The sequence below is a fragment of the Rissa tridactyla genome, chromosome Z (assembly GCF_028500815.1).
Source record: "Rissa tridactyla isolate bRisTri1 chromosome Z, bRisTri1.patW.cur.20221130, whole genome shotgun sequence".
Lineage (NCBI taxonomy): Eukaryota > Metazoa > Chordata > Aves > Charadriiformes > Laridae > Rissa > Rissa tridactyla.
The window spans coordinates 64,049,363-64,076,875 of NC_071497.1; the positions used below are offsets into that span (position 1 = coordinate 64,049,363).

General features: G+C 36.7%; 1 protein-coding gene across 3 annotated transcripts in view; it reads right to left on the reverse strand.

Moving 5' to 3' along the window:
* Positions 1-908: 908 nt before the first annotated feature.
* Positions 909-27,513, reverse strand: part of CWC27 (CWC27 spliceosome associated cyclophilin) — a 120,197-nt gene continuing 93,592 nt past the window's right edge. For 2 of the 3 annotated variants that reach the window (XM_054186597.1, XM_054186596.1), the window contains 3 exons: positions 23,458-23,567; positions 20,498-20,601; positions 909-1,643 (listed from right to left, as the gene is read on the reverse strand). In XM_054186597.1, the coding sequence (XP_054042572.1) occupies positions 1,481-1,643; positions 20,498-20,601; positions 23,458-23,567 (377 nt within the window). In that variant the 3' untranslated portion in view covers positions 909-1,480. Of the gene's footprint in view, positions 1,644-2,652; positions 2,807-20,497; positions 20,602-23,457; positions 23,568-27,513 lie in introns of all 3 variants that reach the window. The other variant, XR_008463903.1, reaches the window with a different exon arrangement.

A 27,513-nucleotide genomic window follows, 5' to 3' on the forward strand; every position in this document is an offset into this window, starting at 1 on the left:
GATGTTCTTGATTTTGCCAATAGCAGCCCGACAGAAAATAACTTAATGATTAAAACACTTGGACGCACCAGCTTGTGAATGGCTGTGTTTAAGAACGTAACCCCTCTTAACTTCTTTACACCACGGTACAGTACAATTCACTCAGCTTAAGAGGAGAATAATGACAGCTTTATACAGGATCTCACATCACACCTCCAAGCTTTCTCCTTATCTCAAAGGTTGCACCGCGCATTAAAGCAATAGTCTGTATTAATCTGACCTCTGACATTTAGGCCATATAAACCCACCAATGCAGGTTTATGTATCTCACACCTCAGACCCTATCAAGAAATTTGGCAGCAGCAGCTTGATAAGAACACCATACCTTACTGAACTTGTTCTAAAAACAACATCAGCAAAACACTCCCCTGGTTGCACTTTTTAATGACCTTGCTCACTTGTGCTCACTCTTCTTTAGCTACATGTTTCTGTGGCATCAGAAATGCTGTAAGGAAGGAGCACTGAAAATTCCCATTTTTCTATAAAAATATTGGCACCTGGGAGAACAAATCTGTGGAAAGTCTGTAAACTGGAAACTTGAGTTGTGCATTTTTAGGTGGTAAAATAATTAGTAAAATCAGGGTTATGTTTCTAATTAGACCAATCGCATTTTTTTTTGTTTCTGTACTGGACTAATTAACAAACCAATCTTCATTACCAGGTACTTCACAGTGAAAATTCTACCAGACGGGTGTTTTTCCTATTGCCAACAGTTTAAGCAACCACTACAGTACCACATTCAGATTCTCTTTTTTGTTCATGGGGTACACATAGTGAAATAACACTCCCCAAATTGTGTATAATCCCAGTTTCCCAAGATGGGATCTGTATTAGAATATGTGTTTCAAAAGAAGGAGAAAATAACCAAATTCTCCAATTAAACTTAGTTTATTTCAAGAAATCTGGGACCATTTTAAGGAGATCTGCAAGTGCATCATCTTAATTCTGCGACAGAGTGGTCGAGGAAGGCAGCTTTTACTGCTGTAAAGTTTATATGCCTGTTCAAAAAATAATAAAAATAATTAAGATTATACTTCAGAAAATCTTAAAAGGCTGCAGATGGGGATTCTATCTTCTAATTTCACCCTTATTTAGACAAATTCTCATTCATTATGTTGAAAACTTTCTGACTACCAGATGTTGATAAAACAATGACGGTGACTGTGATAACTAAAGTACAGACAAAAGCCAAGTCAGATGTTTTATTAAATACATAATTCTAAAAACCTTTAGAGAGGTTGGATAATGAATGCACTGAGCACACTTGACTGCACAACTTAAGAAACAAATGATAGCTCTGCTTCAAAACTGCACGACAGGTTCTTGAGAGATTCCTTTTCACACTTGTCCAGTGATATTTTTAGGAGCTACAGCGTACAAAAGAGCCAGTGCTTTATTGCAGTCACTTTTCAAGGCAGCTCTGGCTAGCTTTACATTCATTTTATCTCCTTTCCTTTTTTTCTCTCATTATCTTCTTGCTTTCTTCTCTTCTTCTCTTAGTTACAGGATTCCGTGGATCATAGATCTCAAAAGTGTCTTCATCCTGCATGCTTGCATCTTTCACCTTTCTGCTTCTATCTTCAAATTGAAGTACGTGTGACATCCTACAAAAATAAAACATAGCTCAAATTCAGTGAAAGAACGGGAAGTTATGATTTGTAATTATGATATGCATGGCAAGATTTTAGCACCGCGAATTATTTTGGGGGACAGCAAAAAAGATCCAAGTTTTATTGGGTTTTTTGTTGTTGTTTTTGTTTGTTTTTTCTTCTTTCTTAGTAGACCCTAATATTATAGGGTTAACCACTTTTGTGAAGAACCATTTTGCCATTTTGAAAAATACAGCTAAAGTTTGCTCTGATGGACTTAATTTCATGTACTGAACTCTCTTGTCTTGTCTTTTTCTATTAAATGTATCTTCACAAATGTACTGAATGATTTTCCCAGGAACAAGGAGTGTTTCTCAAGTTTTCCTATTAGTCACTCTGGACCTCCTTTCACCATCAGGGTTCTACAACAGGGGAGAAGAGCTTTCATGGCAAACGCTTGTAGTAGGTACACAGAAGATCAAAAAAGAAATTCTTCACATCCTGCTGCTCCACCTTAACTTGGTGCATGTCATGTTTTCTAAGTCTTTGAATATGAGACTAAACTAGTGCTTTGTTCAATGCAATGTTTTTTTTACTGTTGATTAGAAAATTTCCCCCTAGTAGATATTTCCCCATTCCAGCAGATTTCCAGTAATCTGAAAACATCACAATTGCAAACTCAAGAAGTGGGCCCATGTGAACCTCATGAGGTTCAACAAGGCCAAGTGCAGGGTCCTGCACCTGGGCTGGGGCAACCCCCAGTATCAATATAGGCTGAGGGATGAAGGGATTGAGAGCAGCCCTGACAAGGACGACTTGGGGGTTACTGGTGGATGAAAAGCTGGACATGAGCCAGCAATGTGCACTTGCAACCCAGAAGGCCAATTGCACCCTGGGCTGCATCAAAAGAAGCGTAGCCAGCAGGTTAGGGGAGGTGATTCTGCCCCTCTACTCTGCTCTGGTGAGACCCCTCCTGGAGTACTGCATCCAGCTCTGAAGGCCTCAGCACAGGAAAGACACGGACCTGTTGGAGCGAGTCCAGAGGAGGGCTGTGAAGATGATCAGAGGGCTGGAGCACCTCTCCTGTGAGAACAGGCTGAGAGAGTTGGGGTTGTTCAACCTCGAGAAGAGAAGGCTCTGGGAGACCTTATTGCATCCTTTCAGTACCCGAAGGGGGCCTACAGGAAAGATGTGAACAGCCTTTTTCGCAGGGCCTGTTGTGATAGGACAGAGGGGTAATGATTTCAAACTAAAAGGGTTAGATTCAGACTAGATATAAGGATGAAATTTTCTACTCTGACGGTGGTGAAACAGTGGAACAGGTTGCCCAGGGAGGTGGTAGATGCCCCATCCCTGGAAACATTCAAGGTCATGTTGGCCGGGGCTCTGCACAACCCCATGTAGTTGAAGATGTCCCTGCTCATTGCAGGGGGATGGACTAGACGACCTTTAAAGGCCCCTTCCAACCCAGACTAGTCTGTGATTCTAGATAGCCTGGAGACAAAAGTTGTTTGTTAGCTGTAGTCAGTGGCAGGAAAGCCTGGCGCTTGCCAACTACGGCCTTATTAGCAGGTGTCAATGAGGTGCGAATTACTAAAGAAGCTGTCAGAAAACTACGAGTTTTAGCTCGGACAAACAAAATCTTAGACAAAAAGATAAATTACTTACTTGGGGGGGAAAATGAGGGAGGAAAAGAGAAGAAAACCAAACCAAAGATGCTTACAAGTCGACTGATTGTAAACCTATTGGTCTTTACTGACAAATAAGCAAGACTTTTGAATATACAGTCGTAGTAGAGCCGCTACTTAGGATCCAGGAGAAGAAGTATAAAGTTCATATGTTCAATTAAAAAAAAGCACAAAATGGAATTAAAATATTTTTCAGTGCAAACAAACATGCCCAGGCAAAGCCCCCACATACAACTGGATTCTGTATTAATCAATTGCAAAAACATCTTTGATGGGACAACTTAAAATAACGAGACCTATCCTGAACTGAATCTAAGCATATCAATCTTTATAGCATTAGATATCTTTGTCTACGGGCTTTGTGACAGAAAAGCCAAGAAAAGCAAGTCAGGATGAGAATGAAAGTTTTCTAGCCAATGAAATACTGCTTTATCAGTCTCTTGCAACATGTAAGAGGTCATGAATTGAACAGGTTTTTCTAAGAGGTCTAGTGCAAATCTCCATGCATAAAGAAAGGAAGAGAGGGAGAACCAGCTCAGCTACTGTAGATTACAACATAGTACTATTAAAGAAATCAGACAAAATTCAAAGCTATAGACTGTATAGGATCTGTTTGAACGCTTTAGAAAAATCTTAAAAACTGAAACTTTTCATCACAATTGATTCTTGACATATGGGTTTCATAAACCTCTTATTGTACAGCATTGTCAGCATGCCTGCATATTACCCTGTCCTATGGAAATACTTAAGATTTTTTTCCAGTATATAAAACTTCAGTAGTTTATAACCCCGTACACACTACTAACACCAAAACTTATTTTCTAGTCAAATTTACAATTCAGAATAACATAATGTACCATCAGAGTGACTCATGATTGCGTATTTGTAGTTTAATTATAAAAACATTGTCTCACAGTGGAGAGACTGAAGTAATTTATTTTAGTTAACATGCTTTCTGCATTTGTCATACTCTTCTCAACTTATTAAAGATGAGCATTTGAATATTTTTTTAAGAACACATACCAAATCACACTATCCTAGTCTGAGTTGAAGTATAGGGCTGAAGAGATGGAGTCATCCCTTGGTGAGTGGTTTTAGACAGTGGTATATGAGTGAAAGTAGAAGTGTAGTCACACTTAGCTGTTTCATCAACTTGGGTTTTCAAAGAATGCCACAGCACACTTGCAGGATACAACTAATAGGAATTAAAAATAAATACCTCTCTAATTTTTGGGTCAGGCCATACTGCATCCCAGGTAGTTTGCAAATTAGATGCAGGAGATTCAGACTAAGTAATGTTTACTTCTCTCCAAGAGCTGAAAGAAGTCATAGTCTCTGACTCCTATTCATAACTTTCCACTGAGCTGTTCCCAGCTGTGATTAAAAATAAGCCAATATTAAGAAACTTTTTGATATTCCCAGAATCAATTTCAGATGCCACATTTCACAGGTAAAGCAAAATAAACACAGACTGTGGTGGAGATTTTAAAAAATATTTTCCTGATGTGAACTTAAGCTTATTTTTTGCAAGTCACACATCTTCACAGGTAGACCGTTTTGCATCTATGTAAATGGTAAATCACACTTAATACAATTTTCCAAACCCAATTCAAACAGTTTTTTTTTTCAAGGAACACAGGAAGTATTTAATAATTATTTCCATATGAATTATTTGAATTTACAGTAATCTTACACAAGCTCCTCCAACAACAGTTTGCACTTGCACAATTTTCCAAGTGCAGTTAAGGCTGCAATTCCACAAATACAGGTTGCATGAGACTTTTCCCTGTTTGGTTTATAGCTCTATTCCCTTCTGCATGCTTCTGGGTTCAGTGGGGAGCTGGCTGCACAGTCACGCTTCTGCAGCCACTGTACTGAAAGCTCTAACTTCATGTCTGGTCTTTGGGAACCTACTAACTTATGCTTATCACCGCTTGTTGACAGTTTTTAAACGAGTGAGACACACAACTTTAAAACACACTTTTTCTTCAAAATTTAAAGGATGAAAGGTTGTCAGATCTCCTACGCAAAACGCAAAAGAAAAAAAAATTGCAGCTTAGGTTTTGTTTTTTTTTTTCCAAAACTAGTTTTAATAAAATAGCTTGCCAAAACTGATGATTCTGGGTTTAAACTATGTAGGTGTGCAAATCGTTGAATTTCTTTAGAAGAAGAAGTAACGACAAAATTATTTTCTTAAGCTTTTTTATTAATATAGTGCGCAAATCATAATCAGCTATCTTAGAACAGATTTGTTGCTGGAAAGGGTTGATTTTTACCCTGGCCAGATGACAGCATCCTACAGATTAACCATTATCCTATCCCATGCAATGCATGTAAGGCTGTTCTGCCGTACTGCACTTCTTTCCTTCCATGCTACTAAAGGACAGTCAGTACTTGGCTCTCTTCAGTATTCCAAAAATGAAGTGTCTTGACACATTAGATGGAAATACCTGAATTCATTTAAGACTGTTTCAGAGACAGTACAGGACATCAAAGGTATATGGACACTCTCCTGGCCTAGTGATATTCTCAGCTAATGATTTTTGCAACACTCAGCAAACAAGGCTGCTTCTTCACAGCTACTAGCACAGCAGCTCCGATATGTCCTTAAGCTGTAGTAACTAATACATTACCCTTGTGATCAGTCTGATTCTTTCTAGGAGATAACAAGTGGGAGAATGTTGGCTGCAACCGAAGCTAGAAAAGAAACTTCAGCACATCAGAAAGCATTCAAGAACTATTATTGTGTCCAGTACTCTAGCACAGTGTTGTGGTTTAACCCCAGCCAGCAGCTAGGACCACGCAGCCCATTGCTCACTCCCTCTTCTTCCCCAAGAAGGGCAGGGAGAAAAGGAGGGAAAAGGAAAAAAACCTTGTGGGTTGACACAAAAACGGTTTAATAGAACCATAACGGATAAGGAAAATAACAATAATAATAATTGTAAAAGAATATACAAGACACAAGTCACTCTCACCGCCTGGTGAACTGGTTGTCCAGCCCAACCCAAGCAGTGACTGCAGTTTCCTGCCCCCTGGCCAACCCCCATTTATGTACGGAGTGTGATGCCTACGGTATGGAACATTCCTTTGGCCATCTTGTTGTTTTGTTCTTCTATGCTCCTTTGCAGCTTCTATGGGAAGCTGAAAAATGTCCTTGAATACTATAAACACCACCTAGCAACAACTAAAATAATATGCATTACTGATATTCCCTTCATACCAAATCTGAAACACAGCAACAACGAGAAAGAAAATTAACTCTATCCCAGCTGAAACCAGGACAGATAGGCAACACCGTATTTGCCAACTGAACAACAAAGAACGAACCCCACCTACAAAGTGCTCTCCAGGCAGACTCAACCAGTTTATTCAGGGGACAGATCATGTTCTTTTGAGCTACTCTAGTGAGATGGTACTTGCAAGAAAAGATATGATATTCAGTAATCCCTCTGATTTTGAGATATGTGAGCCATCTGAACCATATGCCAGCTGCTGACGGGTGGCTGTCGAGGTAAGTGTATCATAAACAGAAAACTGGTATCACAATGGTTCTGGCCTTTCCAGAACTGCCCTTTGGGAGAAAACAAAGTGGTAGTTGTTGAACTGAATCATTTTGAATCTCACCAAGAGCAAGGAAGCACTATGCTTTTGCACTAGTGATGAAGCTCAGATCTCCAGGTACAAATGCTCTGCATTGCATCAGTGACTTTTATACTAACTGAACAAAAGTGCAAAGCTGCATTGCTTATCAAACTGACACAGCTGTTGGCTTTTATCAGCTCACCTGCTGCCCACTCAGCCTTCCTTGCACAAGTGACTCTACATAGAATGCCCTCTGGTACCCCTGACACTTCAGTGGAGAGCCCAGGACATTATCTTGCACTCACCTATGTCAGCATTTTAAACAGCTGAGCTTTGCAGTAAATTGTCAACAGGTGTGGACAAAAGTTATATTCTGCTAACTCTGTTGTGAGGGTATCAGCTTTTGGCACAGAAGCAGTCACTTCTTAAGCAGTTTTGGAAGTGCCTGCATAACATGGCAGATGGTGATGATATATCCTTAGTTTCTGCAATTAGTAGGCACCAAGAAGAAGCAACACACAGCTTTTCCCTTTCCAAATGTAGAACTATATGTTACTAAACATGTGCTACTTACAGACAACACATCTAAACTGGCGCTCAGAACATCGGCAAAAATTACATAGCACTTCAAAATGCAGATTAAAGGAATTAAGCGACTAATCACATTGTTATAAAATTTACAATATCAGAATTTTGCAAATTATTGCTACGTTTTATGGAAGTTACTGGTTCTCTCCATCAGGATGCTTAAAATGAACAAAGCAGGAATAAGTATTTGCATCAAGAAATTCAGTGCTGCTTCTTGCATTGTACAGGCTGTATGAAAAAAGAAAGAGACCAATATGGACCATAACTACTAGCACTACCACTCGTTTTTAAGCTCCACATTGCTTGCAAGTAACATGTTACCTACTTTTCTCAATTATCAACAATGCACCATATATTTAAAAGAAAAACAATGAGATGTACTCAAGCACTACTGCTTTAATCAAATTATGTTCTGTTTGCTACTAACATTTTCCTTCAAATATTGTAAATGTGTATGTTAAACTATAAGCATTAATGTAGGAAACATAACTTTCCTCCCATCGCCCTCATGATACATAGGCAGTGGATAGAAATGTAGCTCATGTGAACAGATGAGAAAACAGATGAGTGAATCCACAGATCAAAGCAAATCAGATCTCTCTCCTAAGGAAAAAAAATTTGGCTGTTCTGGAAGAATGACCACACTGGCACCCTTTTGACTTCCAGCAGAGTAGCGGGTGGCAGAAGAAGAGGAAAGACAGTTCAGAAACAGCGAGAGACAGTTGAGAGACCAAAAAGAAAAATAAATTGAGAAATGTAAAGACTAAAAAGAAAGACAGGAATGAGAAACAAAAATAGAGAAAAAGAGACTGACCAAAATGTAAATAAAATGAAGAAAAATGTGAAATGACAATTGAAAACAAGCAAAAATTTTGAATCAAGGAAAGAGAACAAGAGTATGAACAAGATAAAAAGAATGTCAAAACCATAAATAATGGGAATTTTGAAGGAAGAAATACATTAATACATCTAATCTTGTTCCCACCTTCTTTCAGAATTGAGATGCTACAACCAAAACAAGCCTCTTGGCTCAGGCTGCTGTCACCATTCTTTGCATAAGAGTGTCCAAGAGCTTTACAAATAATTTTGTAAACACAATGCAGCCGGAGAGAGGAAATATGTTTATGTCTCCAATGAAACCTGCAACCATCACCAAGTGCTCTGTGCAACACAACTCTTGCAGGCAAGTTCCCTAGTTTTTGTCTGCCTTATCTCACCATCCAGCTTTGTTTTTCTTTTCATCTAAGAGATAACCCATCATCCCTCTTTTCACACAAAGGAGTCCTGTAATCCAAGTTTCTCTTCTCTTACAGGTCATGAAAAGAAAAATAGTTTTTCCCAAAGTACTTGAAGTAGGTTCTGATTCTTACAGCAACGAGGGTTGATAGCATGAGTACTGCTATAGACGCAGTCTCAAACCTGGATTCATGTCTTTAATTCTCTCTGTTTCACACAGCCACTGCTATAAAAAAAAAGATGTGTGCAGGAAACAAGCTTCCTTGAGTATGTTTTGTCTCATTACCTCATAGTACCGGAGCTGTGCTAAATCACCTATGAAAGCCTGTACTCTTCCGTAGCATTTGGCATTTAAACCTTCCATTGTTATCACACACTGTTCCTGTTTGAGCATAGTTTGCCAAACTGGGTTTGATTTCACTTTAACAAAGTTTATAATGCCTCCTAGTAATAATCTGTGGTCATAGGTTTCTGCTGTGATTGTTACTGCTAAGAGATTTCACTCTTGTTTCACTGCTTGTTTCCACCACTCCACATTCCTTTGGTCCTCTTTCCCCATCTCCTTTCCTAATGATCAGACTACCTGCCCCTCCAATTTTTTATGCTTTCATAAAACCTTCTATTTTTCAAATTTATTGACTTGTTATTTAAAAAGAGAAATAACATTTTCTGTTCAGGCCTAGACAAATGCAAATCATTTGTTACTCCACAGAAATTTCTAATGTAAAAAAATACTTAGAAAAGTATTGAGAAAACTGCTATAAATGGAGATATTTGCCATATTGTAGTCAATTTCACAGGTTAAGTGATGCTACATCAAAATAATACCATTTCAATCCATATTAGTGAATATAGTACAGAGCACAGATTTTAGACTGAAATATGAGAAAAAACTTTTTTACGGTGAGGGTGCCAGAGCACTGGAACAGGCTGCCCAGGGAGGTTGCGGAGTTCCCTTCTCTGGAGACTTTCAAGACGTGCCTGGATGCAGTCCTGAGTGATGTGCTCTAGGCAATCCTGCTCTAGCAGGGGAGTTGGACTAGATACACTCTCACCCCCAAGCACTCTCCTGAGGTTAATTTCATTTCAGCAAGAACTGAAAGTGGTATTTTCTAGCTTTTGGATGAATGGCGTACTATCAGCTACAATATTTCAGCATTTGGATGTTAACAATGAAGGTAACATATTATTGCTGGTCTTGCACAGAGCAAAAATCTCCCCAATTCTAAACAAGGAAAACTGATAAAAATATGCTTTAAAAAAATACTATACAAAGTCAGACTGTACACTTCTGTTAACTTTGACTAGCCTTTTGAAATTGTATTACAAGGACTGGAGATGAAGAAAAAGAGGTATAACCTCTTCAGAATAACCAGCAAGTTGTGGGTCCTCCATAGGCCAAAGACTGCGTGGTTTATGTTTTCTCTTGGCGTAGGTAGTTCTACAGCATAAAATGATCAGAGCAGAACTTTTGCAGATATTTCTACTGTATGACTTTTTTGAGATATTCTATATGAATTCTACATGCTCAGTTTTACCCCAAAATATTCACTGCAAAAATAATAAGAAACTGATAGTTTCACAAAATATGGGATATCCAGGTTAAAAAACCCCAAAAGATACTACAGTTTTTGCAAAGCTAACAACAAAGTAAAGTATTCTTGGTGATGACTAATGTAAGAGAGTATCCTTCCATTGTTCAAGATAGTGTTAAGCATTTTTTTTTCTGTTGAAAGAAGATTTAGTTGTAAGTATCATTCTAAGAGAAAGGAAAAAAATCAACTTAACTACGAAATAGCTTATCCAATTCAAAACACAATCAAAGCACTGTGCAATAATGTGTTTAGTTCTTATAGTATCAGAATTAGAAGTATGTAAACCTCTGATGACTTATGATTTTAAGCAATTACTATTTTTCTATAACCACATCTGTTTGGTAACAATTCATACATAGTATATTTACACTACTTCCTTGTCCTCTTCACAAAAATGTTTAGTAGTTTGATGAAAGAAACTGGGTGCTTTAAATAGACAAATGTTCCTGGTAGAGTAGATTGGTGTGGAAGACTATAATCCAAATTCCAGATGTTGTTCCAGACAGTGTACCAGTGTAGAAAAACTTTACACAGCATTTACCATAAGGACATGGGAAGCACCATACCGGAATAGACCAATGATCCATCTAGTTTAGCATCCTGTCTCTGGCAATAGCTTGTACAGCATCTGATACTCTAGAAGTCAGCAAATTGCCTCCCCAAATTAACACAAACGGACAGGCAGTATTGTATCACCAGGACACAGAGCTGCCGTGAGGGGAAGAGGAGATTATTTCTAGCACAAAAATACTCAGATTTTCATAACATTCAACATTCTCTAGACACCCTCCATTCTCTTTTGTCCCTCCCTCTCCCCATTCTGAATATGTCCAAATCCTTACTGTTTAGACATGTCAGAGAATGACATGAAGTTGGGGTGCCTGAAAAGGTGTGTAAATACGCAGGAAGCTTAAGCTAGGCTATTAAAGATTTAGAAGATTATTTCTTCATTCTTCACTACATTTGCTGGCAAGAAATAAAATGTAAGATTTCCAGACAGTAAATGTAATACTAGATATCCCTTGAGTAAAGCATGGATCATCTCTGAATTTAAGTCAAACAGTAGTTGATTCCAAGCCCAGATGCCTAGTCCAAATAAACTTAGACGTGGAGGAATTAACAAAATATAAACAAACAAAAAACCCACCCCAAATGCTCTGACTTTCTCAGGCATGCCGAACAGCTAGGGGCAATAAATATACAACTTCAACAGAAGAACAAATTGTTAATGCAAAATTACTGACTGAGGCAGTGGGCTAGCAGCTAGCATTTACATATCAAGGTTTGAACACATTCTAGCAGTAGAGCGGTAAAGGTGGAGAGAAAATTGGAGGGAAAAAAGAAAAGATTTACAGCAGAAAGTATTTTTTTCCTTTCTTTTTTCCTTCCTTTAAATGTTAGTGGCAATACTAAACCCCAAACAAACAACTTATTTTTTGCCAATCAGAAAAGAAACCCCTCTTTCCAATGTGTTTCTAATACAGACCTCTGGCATTCATTTATCCTTTGTAACAATCAAGTAAGTATTTTGTCAACTTTTTAAAAATGTAGTTGAGTAAATCAATGGCCTTAGCAGCAGAGACCTAATATAGAGCCAGTTTTTCCAGACTAGTGGAGGAACGTTGGCTCAAGTCTGGATGGGAGGAGGGGAGCAAACATGGCTTTAATCCATCGTTGTGCCTCACTGGCATAAATTACAGCAGCACTTTTTCTTTCATTCCCCAAGCTAGCATCGGCATGTGAAAAAGACTGCTGCTTAGTTTTCAGGAGCTTACTGTGTTTGTCACAGTTAAGCTTCTGCAACTGAATCTGCAGAGACTGGTGCTAATTTTGAGGAAGCCATATTTCATAACCCTCAGTCTGAGGTACTACAGCGAAGAAAGAGCCTGCATTTTAGCAAATGTGTCTAAAGGTAGGTTTATGAAAGAAATATAACCAATATTTTTAGGCGTTTATCCAGAAGAATTTCACTATGCAAAGTTTAATAGTAGATGCTGTATTAAATAGGAAATCCTGGAAATAAAATGTGGAAGACATTGTCAAATTTATGTGGTGTAGATACTAACAGTGTGCATCATTATTTAGTTCTTAATATAAATGAAATCTTGCAATACAAAACCAGTCTCTCTAAATTAAAGATTTACCTGATTCTGAAATTGCTATTTCAATAACAAAAACCCCAAAGCCAAACCAATTCTAGCCTACTCTCTACAACACACATTGGAAAGGTGGTGCCTTTATACTTTTTTTTAGACCCAAATCTCTCTCTTTCAGCCACAAAGCCTTTTACTGGGAGAATACACAATAAATGAAATACTGTGTGTTCCCACTCCTAACTGCAACAGATTTCTCACTGAAACCAAGGCTAAGTATTCTGAGAGAAGTTTTCCTTGTATTATCAACAAAAACATTTTTTAAAGAAGATAAAGGACATAACTATTGATGCTGGATAAAGAATACCTTCATTGAATATACAGATTTTGTTTGTTCTGGAGTAATATATAACTATCTCTACAAACTGGGTAAAAAATTATACTGTCAAATTGCGATGAATGTCCTTGCAGAAAGGGCTTAGCATTAACATCCAGTGTTGTCAAAATATTTAACTGGCCTCAGTGATAGTTTTGCAAAATTTAGAACTGGGAATAGATTACAGAATTTGACATATATAAACCAGGCTGCACTTTTAATGATTAGCACTGAATTTTAGTGAGGTTTTTGTCCACAGAAGCAATAAATTAATAAAACCAGACCCATTCCCTTTATTTTTTGCTATAGTCTGGTGATCAGATGTATGCAAAGCTTCACTGTGCAAACTAAAATAATATTTTGTGACCAAGAAGATATCTTTAAATGCCTTATAAAAGCCACAAGATTTTAAACGGTTTATTTAAGTCAACAGTGCCATTAAAATCCCACTTGAATTGTTTTTAATCCTCAATACCTTAAATGAGGTTTGTCACAAATAACTAGGATGGCAACAGTCGTGCCAACATTAGTAATTACACAACTTGCACATGAAACAATCTAACAAGCAAGTCTGAAATGCCTTTTTGTTTGAGATAGAAGACCTTTACTCTCCCATAATTTTCACAACTTTTTGACTGTAAGTTGAAAGGTATTTTCAGGCATTGACTTACTCACTTTGAGTTAAAAAAACGACTATTTTTCCTGTCCCTCAAAATAACCAACATTTAGAATAGCTCAGACTCAACAAAGGTAACTAACCATAAGAATTTTAAACTGAAAAACCATGTGAAAAACCATCACCACATTCCAAATTCCCATTCCACTCATTCTTTCTTGTCCCACAGCATATCTGAAAGCTGAATGGATTTATGTTATTTCATATCAAAAGAAAGAGTATGTTTCAGAGTCTAGACATCCTCCCAAAAATACTTAAGTGACTGTCTCATTTACATTCATCGCTTGGTTACAGCTATGACAGCGTTCCATGGGGAAGGAAAAAGTTGATCTCTTTAAAGATTAAGAAGCTTTGTAGTTCACATCCAAAACCTTACATTTCACCCAGGAAACACTGCAGTGATTCAGTTATGAAGCACTGGCATCACATGTTATTAATTAAATCAACTATGTAGCATGCTGGCAGTTACAGTTGAATTCTAAGTGGCTATAGAGTGCATTACTGAGAGCAGACAGAGGCCAGTGATGAGATCTGAAACCAGAAGAAATCCTAAACTTCTAGCTGGGTGCAGAATGAAGGAAAAATTACTGGGCTCCACTGTAACACAAACGCTAAAATCAACTGGAGGTCTACTTGCAGCCCTGACTTGTGAACTGATGGGATTAATAATAGACCAAACCCCTCTTCTGAGGATGACAGAAACTTTGGCTGCTTCCCTAGTGGCAACAATAGCTTAAATGCACTTCACATAATCATGTTCATCTGGTAAGGAACAGCTTTCACATGTTAATATTCCAGTTTCTACACTGAATACTGAAGGTCCACCAGGATGAACTGGGCATCTTCTATCAAATCCAAACTGAAGAAGTAACAATAATGTAAAACCATACTTATCAGGACTCAGATTACCACCATGGAAACAGTTTTTAAGCAAGAACAGAACATTGCCTCAATGCCTTGTTTACATACCAACACCTTCTGGTGCTCTTCTAGGATTTGATGCCTATTAGCTATTATGTACTTCAACTAAGAACTTTGTTTAGAAGTGAATGGATGGGCATATCTTTGCAATCAATCCACAAAAAAAATTCACGGTGATTTGCTAGCCTATGTGCCTTCCAGGTTTTACAAGGTAGTGCAAACTTGATTGGTTTAGTGTGCAATGTATTTGGCTTTTTAGTGGTATGGAGTGCTGCTCCTTTTGAGTTTTGGGTTACTTGATCATGACAATTTAAGCTTTAAATTCAAGAATGGTACCAGAATTGGTTCGTAAACCTTGTGGATTTTAGCTGTGAGAATGCACAAACAATGGGGAATCTTCCTAGAAATATGCTAAATTGACTTGGCAACCAGATGAGCTTCAAAGAAGGAAAGTGGTGTGTTCTTTTCTGCAGAAAATTCCATCAGCTCAAAATTTTTCCGGATTGCAAAATTTGTCATAGGAATAGAAATACTTCAGTATGTCAATAAATCTAGCAGTTTCAGGAAGGCTCTGCTTGTTTTCAAAGATCAGAGAGAGAGAAGAGCAGAAGACAGTCCAGAATTTTGGTTAAGGATATGACAGGTGGATTTTCATGGCAGAGAATCTGTACCTTCCACGAAGACCAGCATTCCATCTGGAAAAGTATAGATACATACTTCTTCCATTTCAAAAGGATGTAAGCCTGGTAAAAATTCAGCTGGAGAGCCCTATTTTTAAGAGTAGACAGCCATAGTTAAATGACAAAGTGAAAAGATCAGTGTTAGCTGGTTAGTTCACTTTCATTCATGACTTTACTGGAGAAGAATATAGTTATAGAACTTATGTTTGTGAAGATGTGTTTTGAAACTTTACTGGAGTATTCAGAATTTACGTTATTCTGGCAAACAGGAGTAGTAGTATGAGAAATAGGACAGAATTCAGAAAATGCAATGGCTGAATTTCAATCAGGGCAATCAACAGCATGGGTACTGGACAGAACTAGGTTAGGCAGCCATTCACTAGGAAAAGATTTGTGGCTTAGAATGGATTGGATACCAGGTATGAAAGAAGCAATGACAAATACAGTAATCCTCCACTCAACACTGACAAAGACATAGCTGAGTGTTGTATCTAGTCTTGGATTTCATGCTTTGGAAGAGAGATGAACCACTCAGAACTCTCAGAATTACTTGATGGGAGGTTGTTTCAGAGTACTAAGTATCGCTCTTATCCTATCTGAAGTAGGAATATTCTGCACAGATTAACTAAAGCAATCAATCTTTGAATATACTTGACTGCATCTGAATTGTTTTCTCCCGTAGCTGGATTCTCTCTCTGGAAAACATTTCACGTCCACAGGATCTGCATCATTAGTTTCATTATCTGCAGTTGCCATAACACTTTCTGGACTTTAATTTGGGCTTTACTATTGCTGTAACTATTTGATATTATAATCAGAGCCCTGAAGTGGCACTACAACCTGACTGGGTGTCACATGCACACAACTACATGTGTACAGCAGTCCAAGTCCTAAAGAAGATGAAGAGCAGCAGTGCTCTGTATGAAGCGTAGCGTGTGCAGTGTTTTCACTTTCAAATTCAGGACTATTCAGGTAGGAAGTACCAAATAGATGAATGATTCCAGGTGGGTCTTCTGCTATGACATACTTGGTTTTCAGACCATTAGTCTCTAAGCAGATGACACCTCACTGATATTGTGATGGACTTCATCTACATTTTGGGGAAAAGTCTTCTTGGATAAGACTTAAAGCCCAGAATGAGCGACTGAATTCTGCCAGATCATCTCTACCCACCTCTGCCGCACTCTGTACAACCTTTGTGCGAGAGAAGAATGAAGTCATGCATCTGACTCTTTCTTATTTGGACTGTAAGCAAATAAAGAACAACTAATGATCAAATAGTACTGAGGACATCTGACAAATCATTAAAAGAAAAGCATAAACAATAGTTCTCCATACAGAACCATAGGGACAATAAAGCTTGTGCCTGGAAGAACTAGGATCAAGCATGTCTTCCTGAGGTACCCAGATGCTGTGAAAATGTGTCTGCCTACTTGTTTGCAGACATTTTTATTGTTACGAGTACCCTTTCTGGCAGTACATACCATGTTTATTTTGATAGTTTGGAATTCTGTAGGGGAAATTGGATTTTGATTGCTGCAGACAGATACACATATAATCATTCTCACATAGCAGAAGAGTTTGCAATAGAATGTCTCAGCAAAGATTCTGGTATTTCATGTTAAAACAGTATTATGCATTTCTCTTCAGCTCTCTTCACAACACTTCCTCAAATGCCTTCTTAGACAGTAAAATCTGGTAATAATTATCAAACACCATACACAGTGTTTACAATAGAGTCATATTTCTTCTTTTTTCTTGCATAAAAAGTAGAATCATGCTGAAAAGTGCCCAAACGTCTGTTACACTCCATGCCAATACAGCAGCTCAGCCAAATATGCAGAGAGAAGTTTGCCAAATAAAAGAAAACATAACAAATTGGTAATGGTTTCTATCTTGACAGAAAATGAAAATTACACCTCAATGTGTGGCCACTCATGTGGACACATAAAAATGTCTTAGAGGCAATCATTTTACCTCAGATAACACACCCTGACAGTAGAGCAAAGCATACTGGCAGGCTTTCACTTCCCATAAAAACAGCAACAATGACCTACAAAATGGCCTGGAGGAATCACATAATTTGTGCATATCATATATGCATAAGCCATACACTAACTATATTTAATAAAAATCAAATCAAGTAGAATTATTGTCTTTTGAGGAGTAGATTGGAATTAAGAAAGAATTTTAAAATGTAAAGTCACTACAGTTATCTCAAATAGTCCAATACAAAGACACTGAAAATGTAAACTCTTATCCCAAAATATGCAATTTAACTTTCCAAGCGATTCTAACAATCATCAATAGCTTTTAGAAGACTTCATTGCTTTGTTAATGTTGTGTGTTTAGAACCAATTTGTGTAATGTGTACACTTTACAATTTATTTAGCTTCAAAGTATATTCCTTGAAAATAACTCTCATCTGCCTGTAAAGTTAACATGCACGTTTACTGTGCTGTAAAATTAATAATATGATGTTAATTATTAGTCTACTCTGTAGCTTCTTATTATTCTGTCTTCATGATAGTGCAATTCTGAATGCAATATTATTTTCTGAACAAAAAATACAGCTTCATAATCTGAAATTGCAACAGTCTTCATTCAGTATGAACTACTTACAGAGAAAAGAATTATTACCAATTAGATGTCAGTAGTTACTTAGAAAGGAATAGGAAAGATAGTGATTGGACTCTATAGTAAGTCTTTAAAAGTCTGGATATATTACTGTGACAAGAAAACATCAGACATGAACACTAGTCCTTCAGGTTCATGGAAAGGCTGCATAAGGGCGATTTGGACCGGACATGGGAGGTTTAGACTAGACATTAGGAAGCGCGGTCAAGCACTGAAACAGGCTTCCTGGTCAAAGCCCCAAGCCCGTCAGTGTTTAAGAGGCAGCTGGATAATGGCCTTAATCATAGAATCATCAATGGTTACAGCTGGAAGGGAACTTAAAGATCACCTAGTTCCTAGCCCCTGCCATTGCCAGTGACAGCTTCCACTAGACTAGGTTGCTCAAAGCCCCTTCCAGCCTGGCCTTGAACACTTTGAATAACATGCTTTAACTTTGTCAGCCCCGAGTTCGTCAGGCAGTTGGACTAGACGATCGTTGTAGGTCCCTTTCAACTGAAATAGTCTATTCTATAATTCTTGGAGAACTTAGAAGCACGTTGGTAGCTCAGAAGGATCTCAAAATATCAGTGAAATTCAAGGACCTCAAAATTTATGCTGTATGTTATCCCTCATCCTCAAAGAGCCTGAGCCAAGAAAGACGTAATGGAGGAAGACTTCGTGGTCTGAAGAAGCAACGGAACAGATGGTGACAAGAGAAAACTTACAATAATAGCTAGTTAGTAATACAAGGTATCCTGAAAGGGGCAAGATTTAGGAAATTATTTTCTCTATTGTTTCAAAGACAATAACCCACAGCCAAGATGTTTCTGTTTTGATCTATTTGTTAAAATAGCCAAAGAATATAAGCAAAGATCTATTTCCAGATAATGGAATTAACTTCTAAAGTAATCAATAACATAATAAGCAAAATATCTGAATTGGTATTATTCTGAAAGAATCTCAGGATTTTTAACAGCTTACTTAGTACCACTTAAGCACATTTTCAGTGATGAAAATGCCAAGGTACCTGTTAAGATGAAAGCAGACTACGTTAATGCCCACAGAGAAACACTGAAAAAATAAATGCACTCATTGCACGCTAGTTATGTAAAAATGTTGCTTTATAAACTGCAAGAATTCTACACTAACTGCTATACTTATAGCACTTACACTGACTAGTGTTAGTCTTCCTGCCAGTACATGTACCTGAAGTTTTCTGCAAATCCTAGAACTTCCCATGTGAAGTCTCAGCTCGATTCAGTGAAAAGCAAGAAAGTGTGAAGGTAAAGCTGCATAATCTGTGTATCTTTATATAAATAAATTAAAATGTATGCAATGATTCATCATGTATATGATATAAAAAAGAAAGTAAAAGTTATCTAAGAGGGATCTAAAAGTTTAATCTCATCAACACAACAGGTCTCAGAACTTGCAATTCAGCTTAACTTTCACAACCTATGTTTTTTTCTTTTTTTTTTTTAATTTATATGGAATGTATGTTCAAATAGTCTTAATATATTCTCATTCCATATATAAAAATCCAAATATTTTTATAATATAGCTTACTGTAACTTGATGTGTAACTCACAGATAGTTGAAGAATTTAATTTATCAACATGTGGAAAAAAAATGTAAATTAAGACGTGAAAATAATTTTCCCTTCCATATCTTATCTTCCTCACAGTCTCTTCTCACTTCAGTATGCACATCTTTTTCATTTGTGGAATGACAGTAAAAATAACTATTTGGACAGTCTGCATTTCCTACCAATGCTAACTGTCTTCTCATCTGAGAAAAACAACTCCATTAACATGGTTATCTTGCAGTTTTGTATGAGTCTTCTCAAAACAGATGCAGGATGCTTTCAACACATTTAGTTACATCATTTCTTTTTGATTTAAAAAGGGTGTCTAATGTACATGTTTGTCCATTTTAATTGTAATTCAATTTTTTTCAAGTCTAGTTACTGGTGCTAATTTGGAGATTTTGGGGCAGGTAGGTATCCTATTAGTTTCCCCCTCCCAGAAAGGGAGCCTTTAGGAAGATTGTAAGGGTACACCTTGACATATTTCCATATTAGTTGTCTTAAAACACTTGCCAAGAACTTTTTTAAAATTTCTATTTTAGTGTTAGTTTTGCTGTAGCTGTGATGGCTTATGCCTACAAGTAAGGAAGAGGTTGTAGGAAGAAACAGCCTATTTTATTAGACCATCTATATTGCTCACCTTATAAAAAAAGATTACCTGTCCTTACAAAACATTTTTGCTATGTTTTTTTGCTTTTTTCCTAGTCATTTTCTGCACATACTTTTATTATCATTTAACAGCTTGTAGTCTAGGACTTTAGGCTCACAATTCAAATCACTTTGATTTTTATCCCCTTACCTACCTAAGGTGGGTTCTTTGTATGGAACATAAGACACATGGTGCAAGTTGTTTCCTTGATGGGGAGATGTTGAGCTAATAACTTCCGCAGTACTTTATCAATTTCAATGCTCCCCTGCTTCGTTGGGGTCACCCTACACTTCGGATGAGTCTATCAGTTTATCTTCATCTCATCCATCAGTTGTTAAAATACTTACCACCCCCAACACAGAGTTTTAGTAGGACTTAACACTACACAAAGTAAAATGTCTTCTCTTCTCTCACCTTATTTTCCAGAGTGCTAAACCAGTACATTTTAGCTGACCCCTACTGCAGCAACTGTCTTCACATTTGATGTTTCTGCTACTCCTTAAATTTATGCTGAACTGTGAGACTATGTTAATGCAGTAGGATTTCCAGCAGTAAACACAGAAACCTGAATCCAAAAAACTCACCATCCTTCGTCATTGTCTACTTCAGGTTCAGAAACTTCATTTTCAGGAGTTTCTTCAATTGCCTGGGTTAGCTTTGATTTAAATCGGTCCAACAGTGCCAATGTCTGAAATGAAATGTATGGTTTTAGAGAAGGTATATATACTTATACATAACAACAGACACACACAGAATCTTTAAACTGTTATTATTTTGAGGAATAGTACAAAAAGACAGAAGAGAGATCTTTCATATGAATTTGAAAGAAACATGAGAGCGAGGCAAGTGAGAGAGCGAGAGGTAGGGAGAGTGGGGGCAAGGGGCGAGAACGTGAGAATGCACTGAAAGTGCCCATCGAGAGAACAAGCAAGAGCGAACGAGCAATGCTGAGGGAGCAAAAGCAAGCAGGGAGGCTGCCACAGGTGTGAAAGAACACTTGTCTGGCTGCCTGATGAAATCAAAATGCATATTTAAGGAACAAAAACTTGTGGCTACTTACAGAATAAAATAGCTGATTAAATGACACTAACTGCTTACAACAAATTTTACCGCATGAACCTGCTATTTTCTTCTCATAAAGCAATCCATTGTATAACTTACAAATCATTCAAGCTTTGAAGACCCAGTTTGGTTAATATTTATATACTTTACATTGCTGATCTTTTAAATTATGTACTGACATTGAAAAAAATTCAAAGCTTTTGACTCAAATGCAACAAACCATGTTAACTAATTCTACAGATACAAGTGCTTATGCTGCATACATTAAGCTCATACTGATTTATATTTTGTATTTTATTGTCCATCTAACATTGCCTAGTCTTTTTCAGCTACAAAGAAGTCAACAAATCTCAGGTGACACCTGAAGATCGAACCGCAGGTCTTGTTTCTGATCACCTGGAATGAGATTTTGATCATACAAGAATTGTATGCCTAAGCCTTGTTATGGGAGAGGAGTCTCTTCAAAAAATGGGCAGACCATAAGAACAATTTGCACAGCCCACAGCTCACTTCTTGCTGATATTTGAGACATTCCTGGAAAGGAAAGCATCAGGGAATAAGCGCTTGACTGAATTTATGTGGCAGGCTACATTTGATCTGTAGGTGATAGGTTGGCCACCTATGTTGTAAAACACCTCTGTATGGCTGTTTAGTTTTGTTTGGTCAAGTTTTTCAAATTTAAAAGAATAAAAACTAAACAAGAATAGAAAACAGAAATAGGAAATACCAGAAGTGTTCACTGGAATCAAATTTCCTTCTGGGAGCAATCTTAACTTTAGGAGTTTCCTGGCTTTTGAATTCTTTCAAAAACATATTTTAGCACTGCCAAAGGCAGGTTTTGGAAGGGTTTTTTGCATTTATTTTCTTTGTTTTATGCCTAATCTTCTGTTTAAGATGGGAGAGAGGAAAATTTCAAGGATATTTGGGCCTGCAAATAATTCAAGTTCTATAGCTTTCCATAGTATCGCAAACAAGCCCTGTGCTTGCAATATCTGAGACAGCAAATCTCTGCCTAGGCCATCAGAAGAAAACAAACTAATCCTTTTTACATTAAATTGTGACCAACCAAAGCCACATTCCTTGTGTCTTGTCTAATTTTCTCTGGTGCCAGCATTCCTGTGAATAGACTTGGTGATAGAAATAACTTCAAAATATCTTAGTAGGCATTTTTGCAGTGAGTGATTAGATGCCATTCTGTGGATCAAATAACTTTATAAATTTACTCTTGTAGAATTAGAAGATTAGGACTTTCAAAATCTAATATTGTAAGGAGACACATACCTTTCCCCCTCTTCTTTAACTCTCATACAGAGGATGGAAAATGGTATTGTGCTGTAGGACAACGTAGGAGGGATAAAAGGCTAAAAGAGGCTCTCCACAAGTGAAATGGATTACAAAGAACTTGATTAACTATTGTTGAATAGTTCCTAGCAGGGTTACATAAATCAAAATTTAGATCTACTAAAATATACATCCCTGTCATCTCATCTTGTTTTCCTATGATGTCCAGGACAGGGGTGATATAAATTCATTAGAAGTGGTTTTAAGCCCCTTGATCCACATTGCCAAGAGAGCTTTAGTACTCTCTGATTCAAAGTTAATGGGCTTTTGAATGTACAAAGTTTCCATAAACTACTTAGTTTAGAGCTAAATCACTTTGCTGCATGTATAAAGGTTTGCCAACCACTGCTTTGAAGTTAGTAAGCCTCAAGTTTCCAATCTCTTCTAGCTTCAAGAGTTGATTATTAACATCTTCGTAGATGAATTGACATGCACTTATAAACCGATGGGTTTGATGTACTGCACAGATTTTAAGTTAATAGTATTTTCCATTTCACAGGCAGTTTCATATATTCAACAGTTTCAAACTTTCCTACTGTAGAAAAAACAAATATTTATATCAAACTTTACTTTGCTCATATTTGCATACTAAAGTCTACATACATCCTAGCTCATTTTGAAAAATAATTTTCATTATATTTAAAAAGGCTTTTCTCTTTACAGTTCAGTTAAAAACTATTTCGGTTCATTTCACAACACCAAAAGGTGTGGATGAATTTAATCTCTTTAAAACAATTTAAAATGTTAAAAAACCCAGCTTGGACAGATGCCAAGTATGCAAACTTCTGTCCCAATGTTATCTTATGGTAAGCTGCAGAGCCAAGAAAAGCACTGTATAGAAATGCAAACTCTTGTAAATGTAATCAAGGATACATCTGCGGGGGTAGCATTTCCTTTTGGAACATTTTAGTGACTGAACTGATAGCACTTTCAAATACACATTGAAACTTCACTTACCTGTCTATCTGGGTAATCAAATAGGGGACTGAAGAGTACGTATTTATTTTTACAAATAATAAGATTCTTTTAATGAAAAATGAAACATAACGGATTTTAAACTTTATTTTTACTCAAATGAAGAGAGAATCATTTCCAGAACTTTTTCTGGAATTTTTTTTTCCCCAGGTTGTCGAACTATTACCTGATCTTCGCGAGAAGCCCCTTTCTTTGGCTGCTGCTTCCGCTTGTCTTCATATTTTCTCTTCTCTTGAAGGTATTCTTCAACAACACTGTTTGGAGCAGGTTCCTCCTCTGTATAAGGAAACATATTTGGTTAAACAAATTAAATTAGGTTTTATGATTTAGTATCATTTTGGAGATTATTTGTGACTTCTGAAATACAAGCAAAACACTTCCATAAATTGTTTCAGTTGTATTGCTTTCTCAGCAAGTAGAATGATTTGCTACTTGCTGAAATGAAAAACACAACACTGTACTGGGCAGACAATGAGTCCAAAAATTTTTGTTTCAACTTTATTTTACTATGGAGCGAGGGAAAGCAGAGTAACAGAAATAAAAACTCTGATGTTAAGATGAGAAATGAAAACTGTTGAAATTCCTTTTACAAGTTTACCTTCATTTATGAAGATCTTTCTTGGAGCAGCTGAACTGTGGTGTGCAATTAAGATCCTGTGACTATTTGTTACAGAGTAGACAAATACAGACAAATATTGCCTATAGACAAATTCATTGCTTTCCTGTTTTTTAAGCTGAAGTAGCCATCAACCAAATCCTTGATCTTGCAATAGGGAAAAAACCCATAACATTTTAAACAGAGTCCATCTTGTCAATCAGGAAAAAACCTCTGTACTAACAAAGTAATATCTGAACTAATCAACAGCTACTCTCCTTTGTCTTTTTTTAACAGTTTCTTCTCTGCAGAATATCCACGGCCATAACAAATTAATAACTTAAGAGGACAAAATCTCAATTTGAAAATTGATCAGCACCATCCTTTCACATTTTTTTCCTCTTGAATAGCACTTCATATATTGATTTAGTATACTTGAAATTTATTTACATGTATTTACAGGATTGTTATTGCTGATAAGGAGCAAAAGAACAGAACTTCCAGATGTCCATTGGAAATGATGAACAGAAAATATTTATAGAGGAAATTGTTTCAACAAATTTCAGGATATACATCCCAATCAACTGTAAATTTAAATCAAACCCTGCATCAGCATTTTTTAGATGACTGCTGACAGCTATACAGATAAAATTTCTGATTCCAAACTAAATTTCTCTCTCACCTAAACTTTTCTATAAAGTTTATAAACATAAGATTTTATAATAGGAAATAAATTTGTAATTGTATACCTACATATAAAATATTTGTTTATATATTTCTACAAATAAAATATATATTTCCTTTTTATCCTAATTTATATGTTGCATGTATTGTTGCACGTATGTATTTGAAGAATATCAGGGAAAACAATCAAACATATATAATATCATTCGGAGTTTTTTCTTCCTGTTTTCCAGTTGACATGTTGGATATAATGAACAACAGAGGATTACAGGTACCAGCAAGATAAAGAATGAAAAAAGCCATCTTCTAGAAAGACCAAAAAAGATAAATGCATATACACAGTCATTTAAGGATGATTAAACAGATGAATCAATGAAATCAAATCTGCCATAAAATCTCATGCAGCATAATTTCAGATGAACTGAAGAAAACAGTAAAGTACAGTATAAAATTACAGATTATCATGTCTCAGCTCCATCCTTCCCCCTATTACCTCAGTCTCTTCTACTAATAAAAACCCCCATTTTTAATTCAAGACCAACCCGTTGTGAAGACAAAACACTGTTTTTTGCATAAACTCATGTATCCAATCAAACTTGTTGACTGTGTGGAAACAACATACTGCCTTGTTTCACTACCATTCAGCCTCTAGATAAATAACTTGAAGTACAAACTCACCTGCTTTCTTAAAGAAGACAACCTTTCAGGTGACATTTACCTAAAGGGCTATTTTGAAATTAATCCCATTTACCCAGTGATAAGTATAATTGCCCTTCTATGACAAAGAAAATAACTGAGAAGAGTGTTCTTGAAAATTTATGAAAATGCCAATCTCGAGCTGGCCATAAACATTTAAACCTGTGATCCAAACTTCGATATACACATGCTGAATTTAAAGAAGACGTGATCCTTAGTCATACATGTCTTTTGACTATGATTTTAGTTTAATCCAGTGCAGCTCAAATATAATTCTCATACAAATAGGTTAAATTCCCCTGCAGTTGTGTGTTTGTGTATTTTTATCACACTCATATGGTTGTCACTTACTGCTAACACAAATAATTTAAATTTTGGTTTAAGCCTTCTCTTGAGATTACTGTTTTCTTGGGTCTTTGCCTGTCAGAGTTTTTCTAATCCTCAACTTCATTCTCTCTACCTCCTAGGAAAGCCTTTTCATAAGTCAGACAAAAGATAATCAGATCCACCTGAACTAACTTCAGAGTGAGTCAACCAAAACAGTTATGCACTTGTATGCATCATATTTCTGCACCTTTCATTAAAATGACTTACAGCCATCCTTGTGTTTCTCCATGAGGTCTTACAACCTATTACTCCACATTAAAAGCAAGTAATACAACAGGAAGGACTTTCAAGAGCCCCTAAATCAATGGGTTTCTAACACATTATAAAACTTCCGAAAACTCCAAACAACCATTTCAAAACGACAAACAGTGTCTATTTTTTAATATAAATGAAATAGTCAGTTTTGATAAGTATCAGATCTTTCATCAAATTATTCATGTCTGCATGAATAAACTCAGGTAATTACCAAGCAAAAGAAAACATCTGAAAGAGAAATTTGATGGTGGGAAGAACCCTTTAAAAATATAAAATCCCTTTTAAAATATAAAAATAGATTGATGGCTACTACTTCATATCTCCCATCCAAGAACCCCTCCAAATCTTTGGAAAAAAGTTGGAAGAGTTGGAAAAAAGAGGAGCCACAACACTATATGATGCACTTGACCTTCACATCAAGCTTGACAAACTTAGGTCCACCTTGATGATCCATCAGAAGTATAAAGATCATTATATCAGTGTTAAAATACTGAAGCTCCAAAACTCCTTAATCTAAGAGGATTTATTCAGACAAAAATAAATGAAACATGACATGGATACACAGCAGTGAAATAACAAATGCCTTAAGTAAGTATCACAGGATGGAGAAGATGCTAGTTTATGTTACAGGGATCTTCTACACTTGTGCCCTAGAGGCTTCTTATCACAAAGTGTAAATAGCATCGGGCAAAGAAAGATTTTTTCCTTAGTTTGAACAAGTTGGCGTGTATATTCTGTGAGTAAGGAAAGTGAGGAAAAAAAAAGAGAAAAAAGACAACCTTCCTTCTTGAAAATACACTTCATCGTTCTTCTAACAGAACCTGTAAGTACATTGCTACTTACCTCAGCTAGCTTGAGTTACTGCCAAGAGAACCGTCATCTTACTGTGACAAAAACTTTAGCATTTAAGTAATTTATTTTCTTTCAGATAGATTCTTCTATCCTGAAATATTCCTTTAAGGAGTAACAGATGCCAACCTGGTGGTGTAATCTAACATAAAACTTTGGTTTTGGGACATGGTTTCCATGATAGCCTGAAACTAAGGAGGAGATTCAGAAGTCTTTAAACCAGAAAGGAAGAGATTGATTTAAAAACAATACAGAAGGGTTTATTTCACTCACACTTAAATTAGGAACAGTTCAAATTATGTCAGTTTTTAACTACAGAATTGCAGAAGTGTAACAAAGATATGAGAACTTGATCAAAGGGTGTTGAACTGAACTGAATGGCAGTCTGGATGGGTTTGGATCAATCCCTAAATAGGAAGTGGGAGTAGAAGCGGAAGCTTGATAGAGTAATTTTAAGCCTAATTCCTAAAGCACCTGGTAAACTTAATAGCACTATAAACACATAAAAAAGTTGCATCAGACATGCTCTACTTCAGAAACTGCAACTGAATTTTATCTTCTACTTTATAAAAAACAAGTAGTATGAGTTCTAGATCTGCTGACTGTGGTAGATCAGATAAATGCGATCACTGCTTATGCTGACATTCATATTGGCCCTAATGACTGGGCTTCATTTCTAGCACTGAAGGTGGGGTAACATCGGCTGAGGATGGACACCAACTGTGGGACAGCGAAGGTACACTTTGAGACAAATGT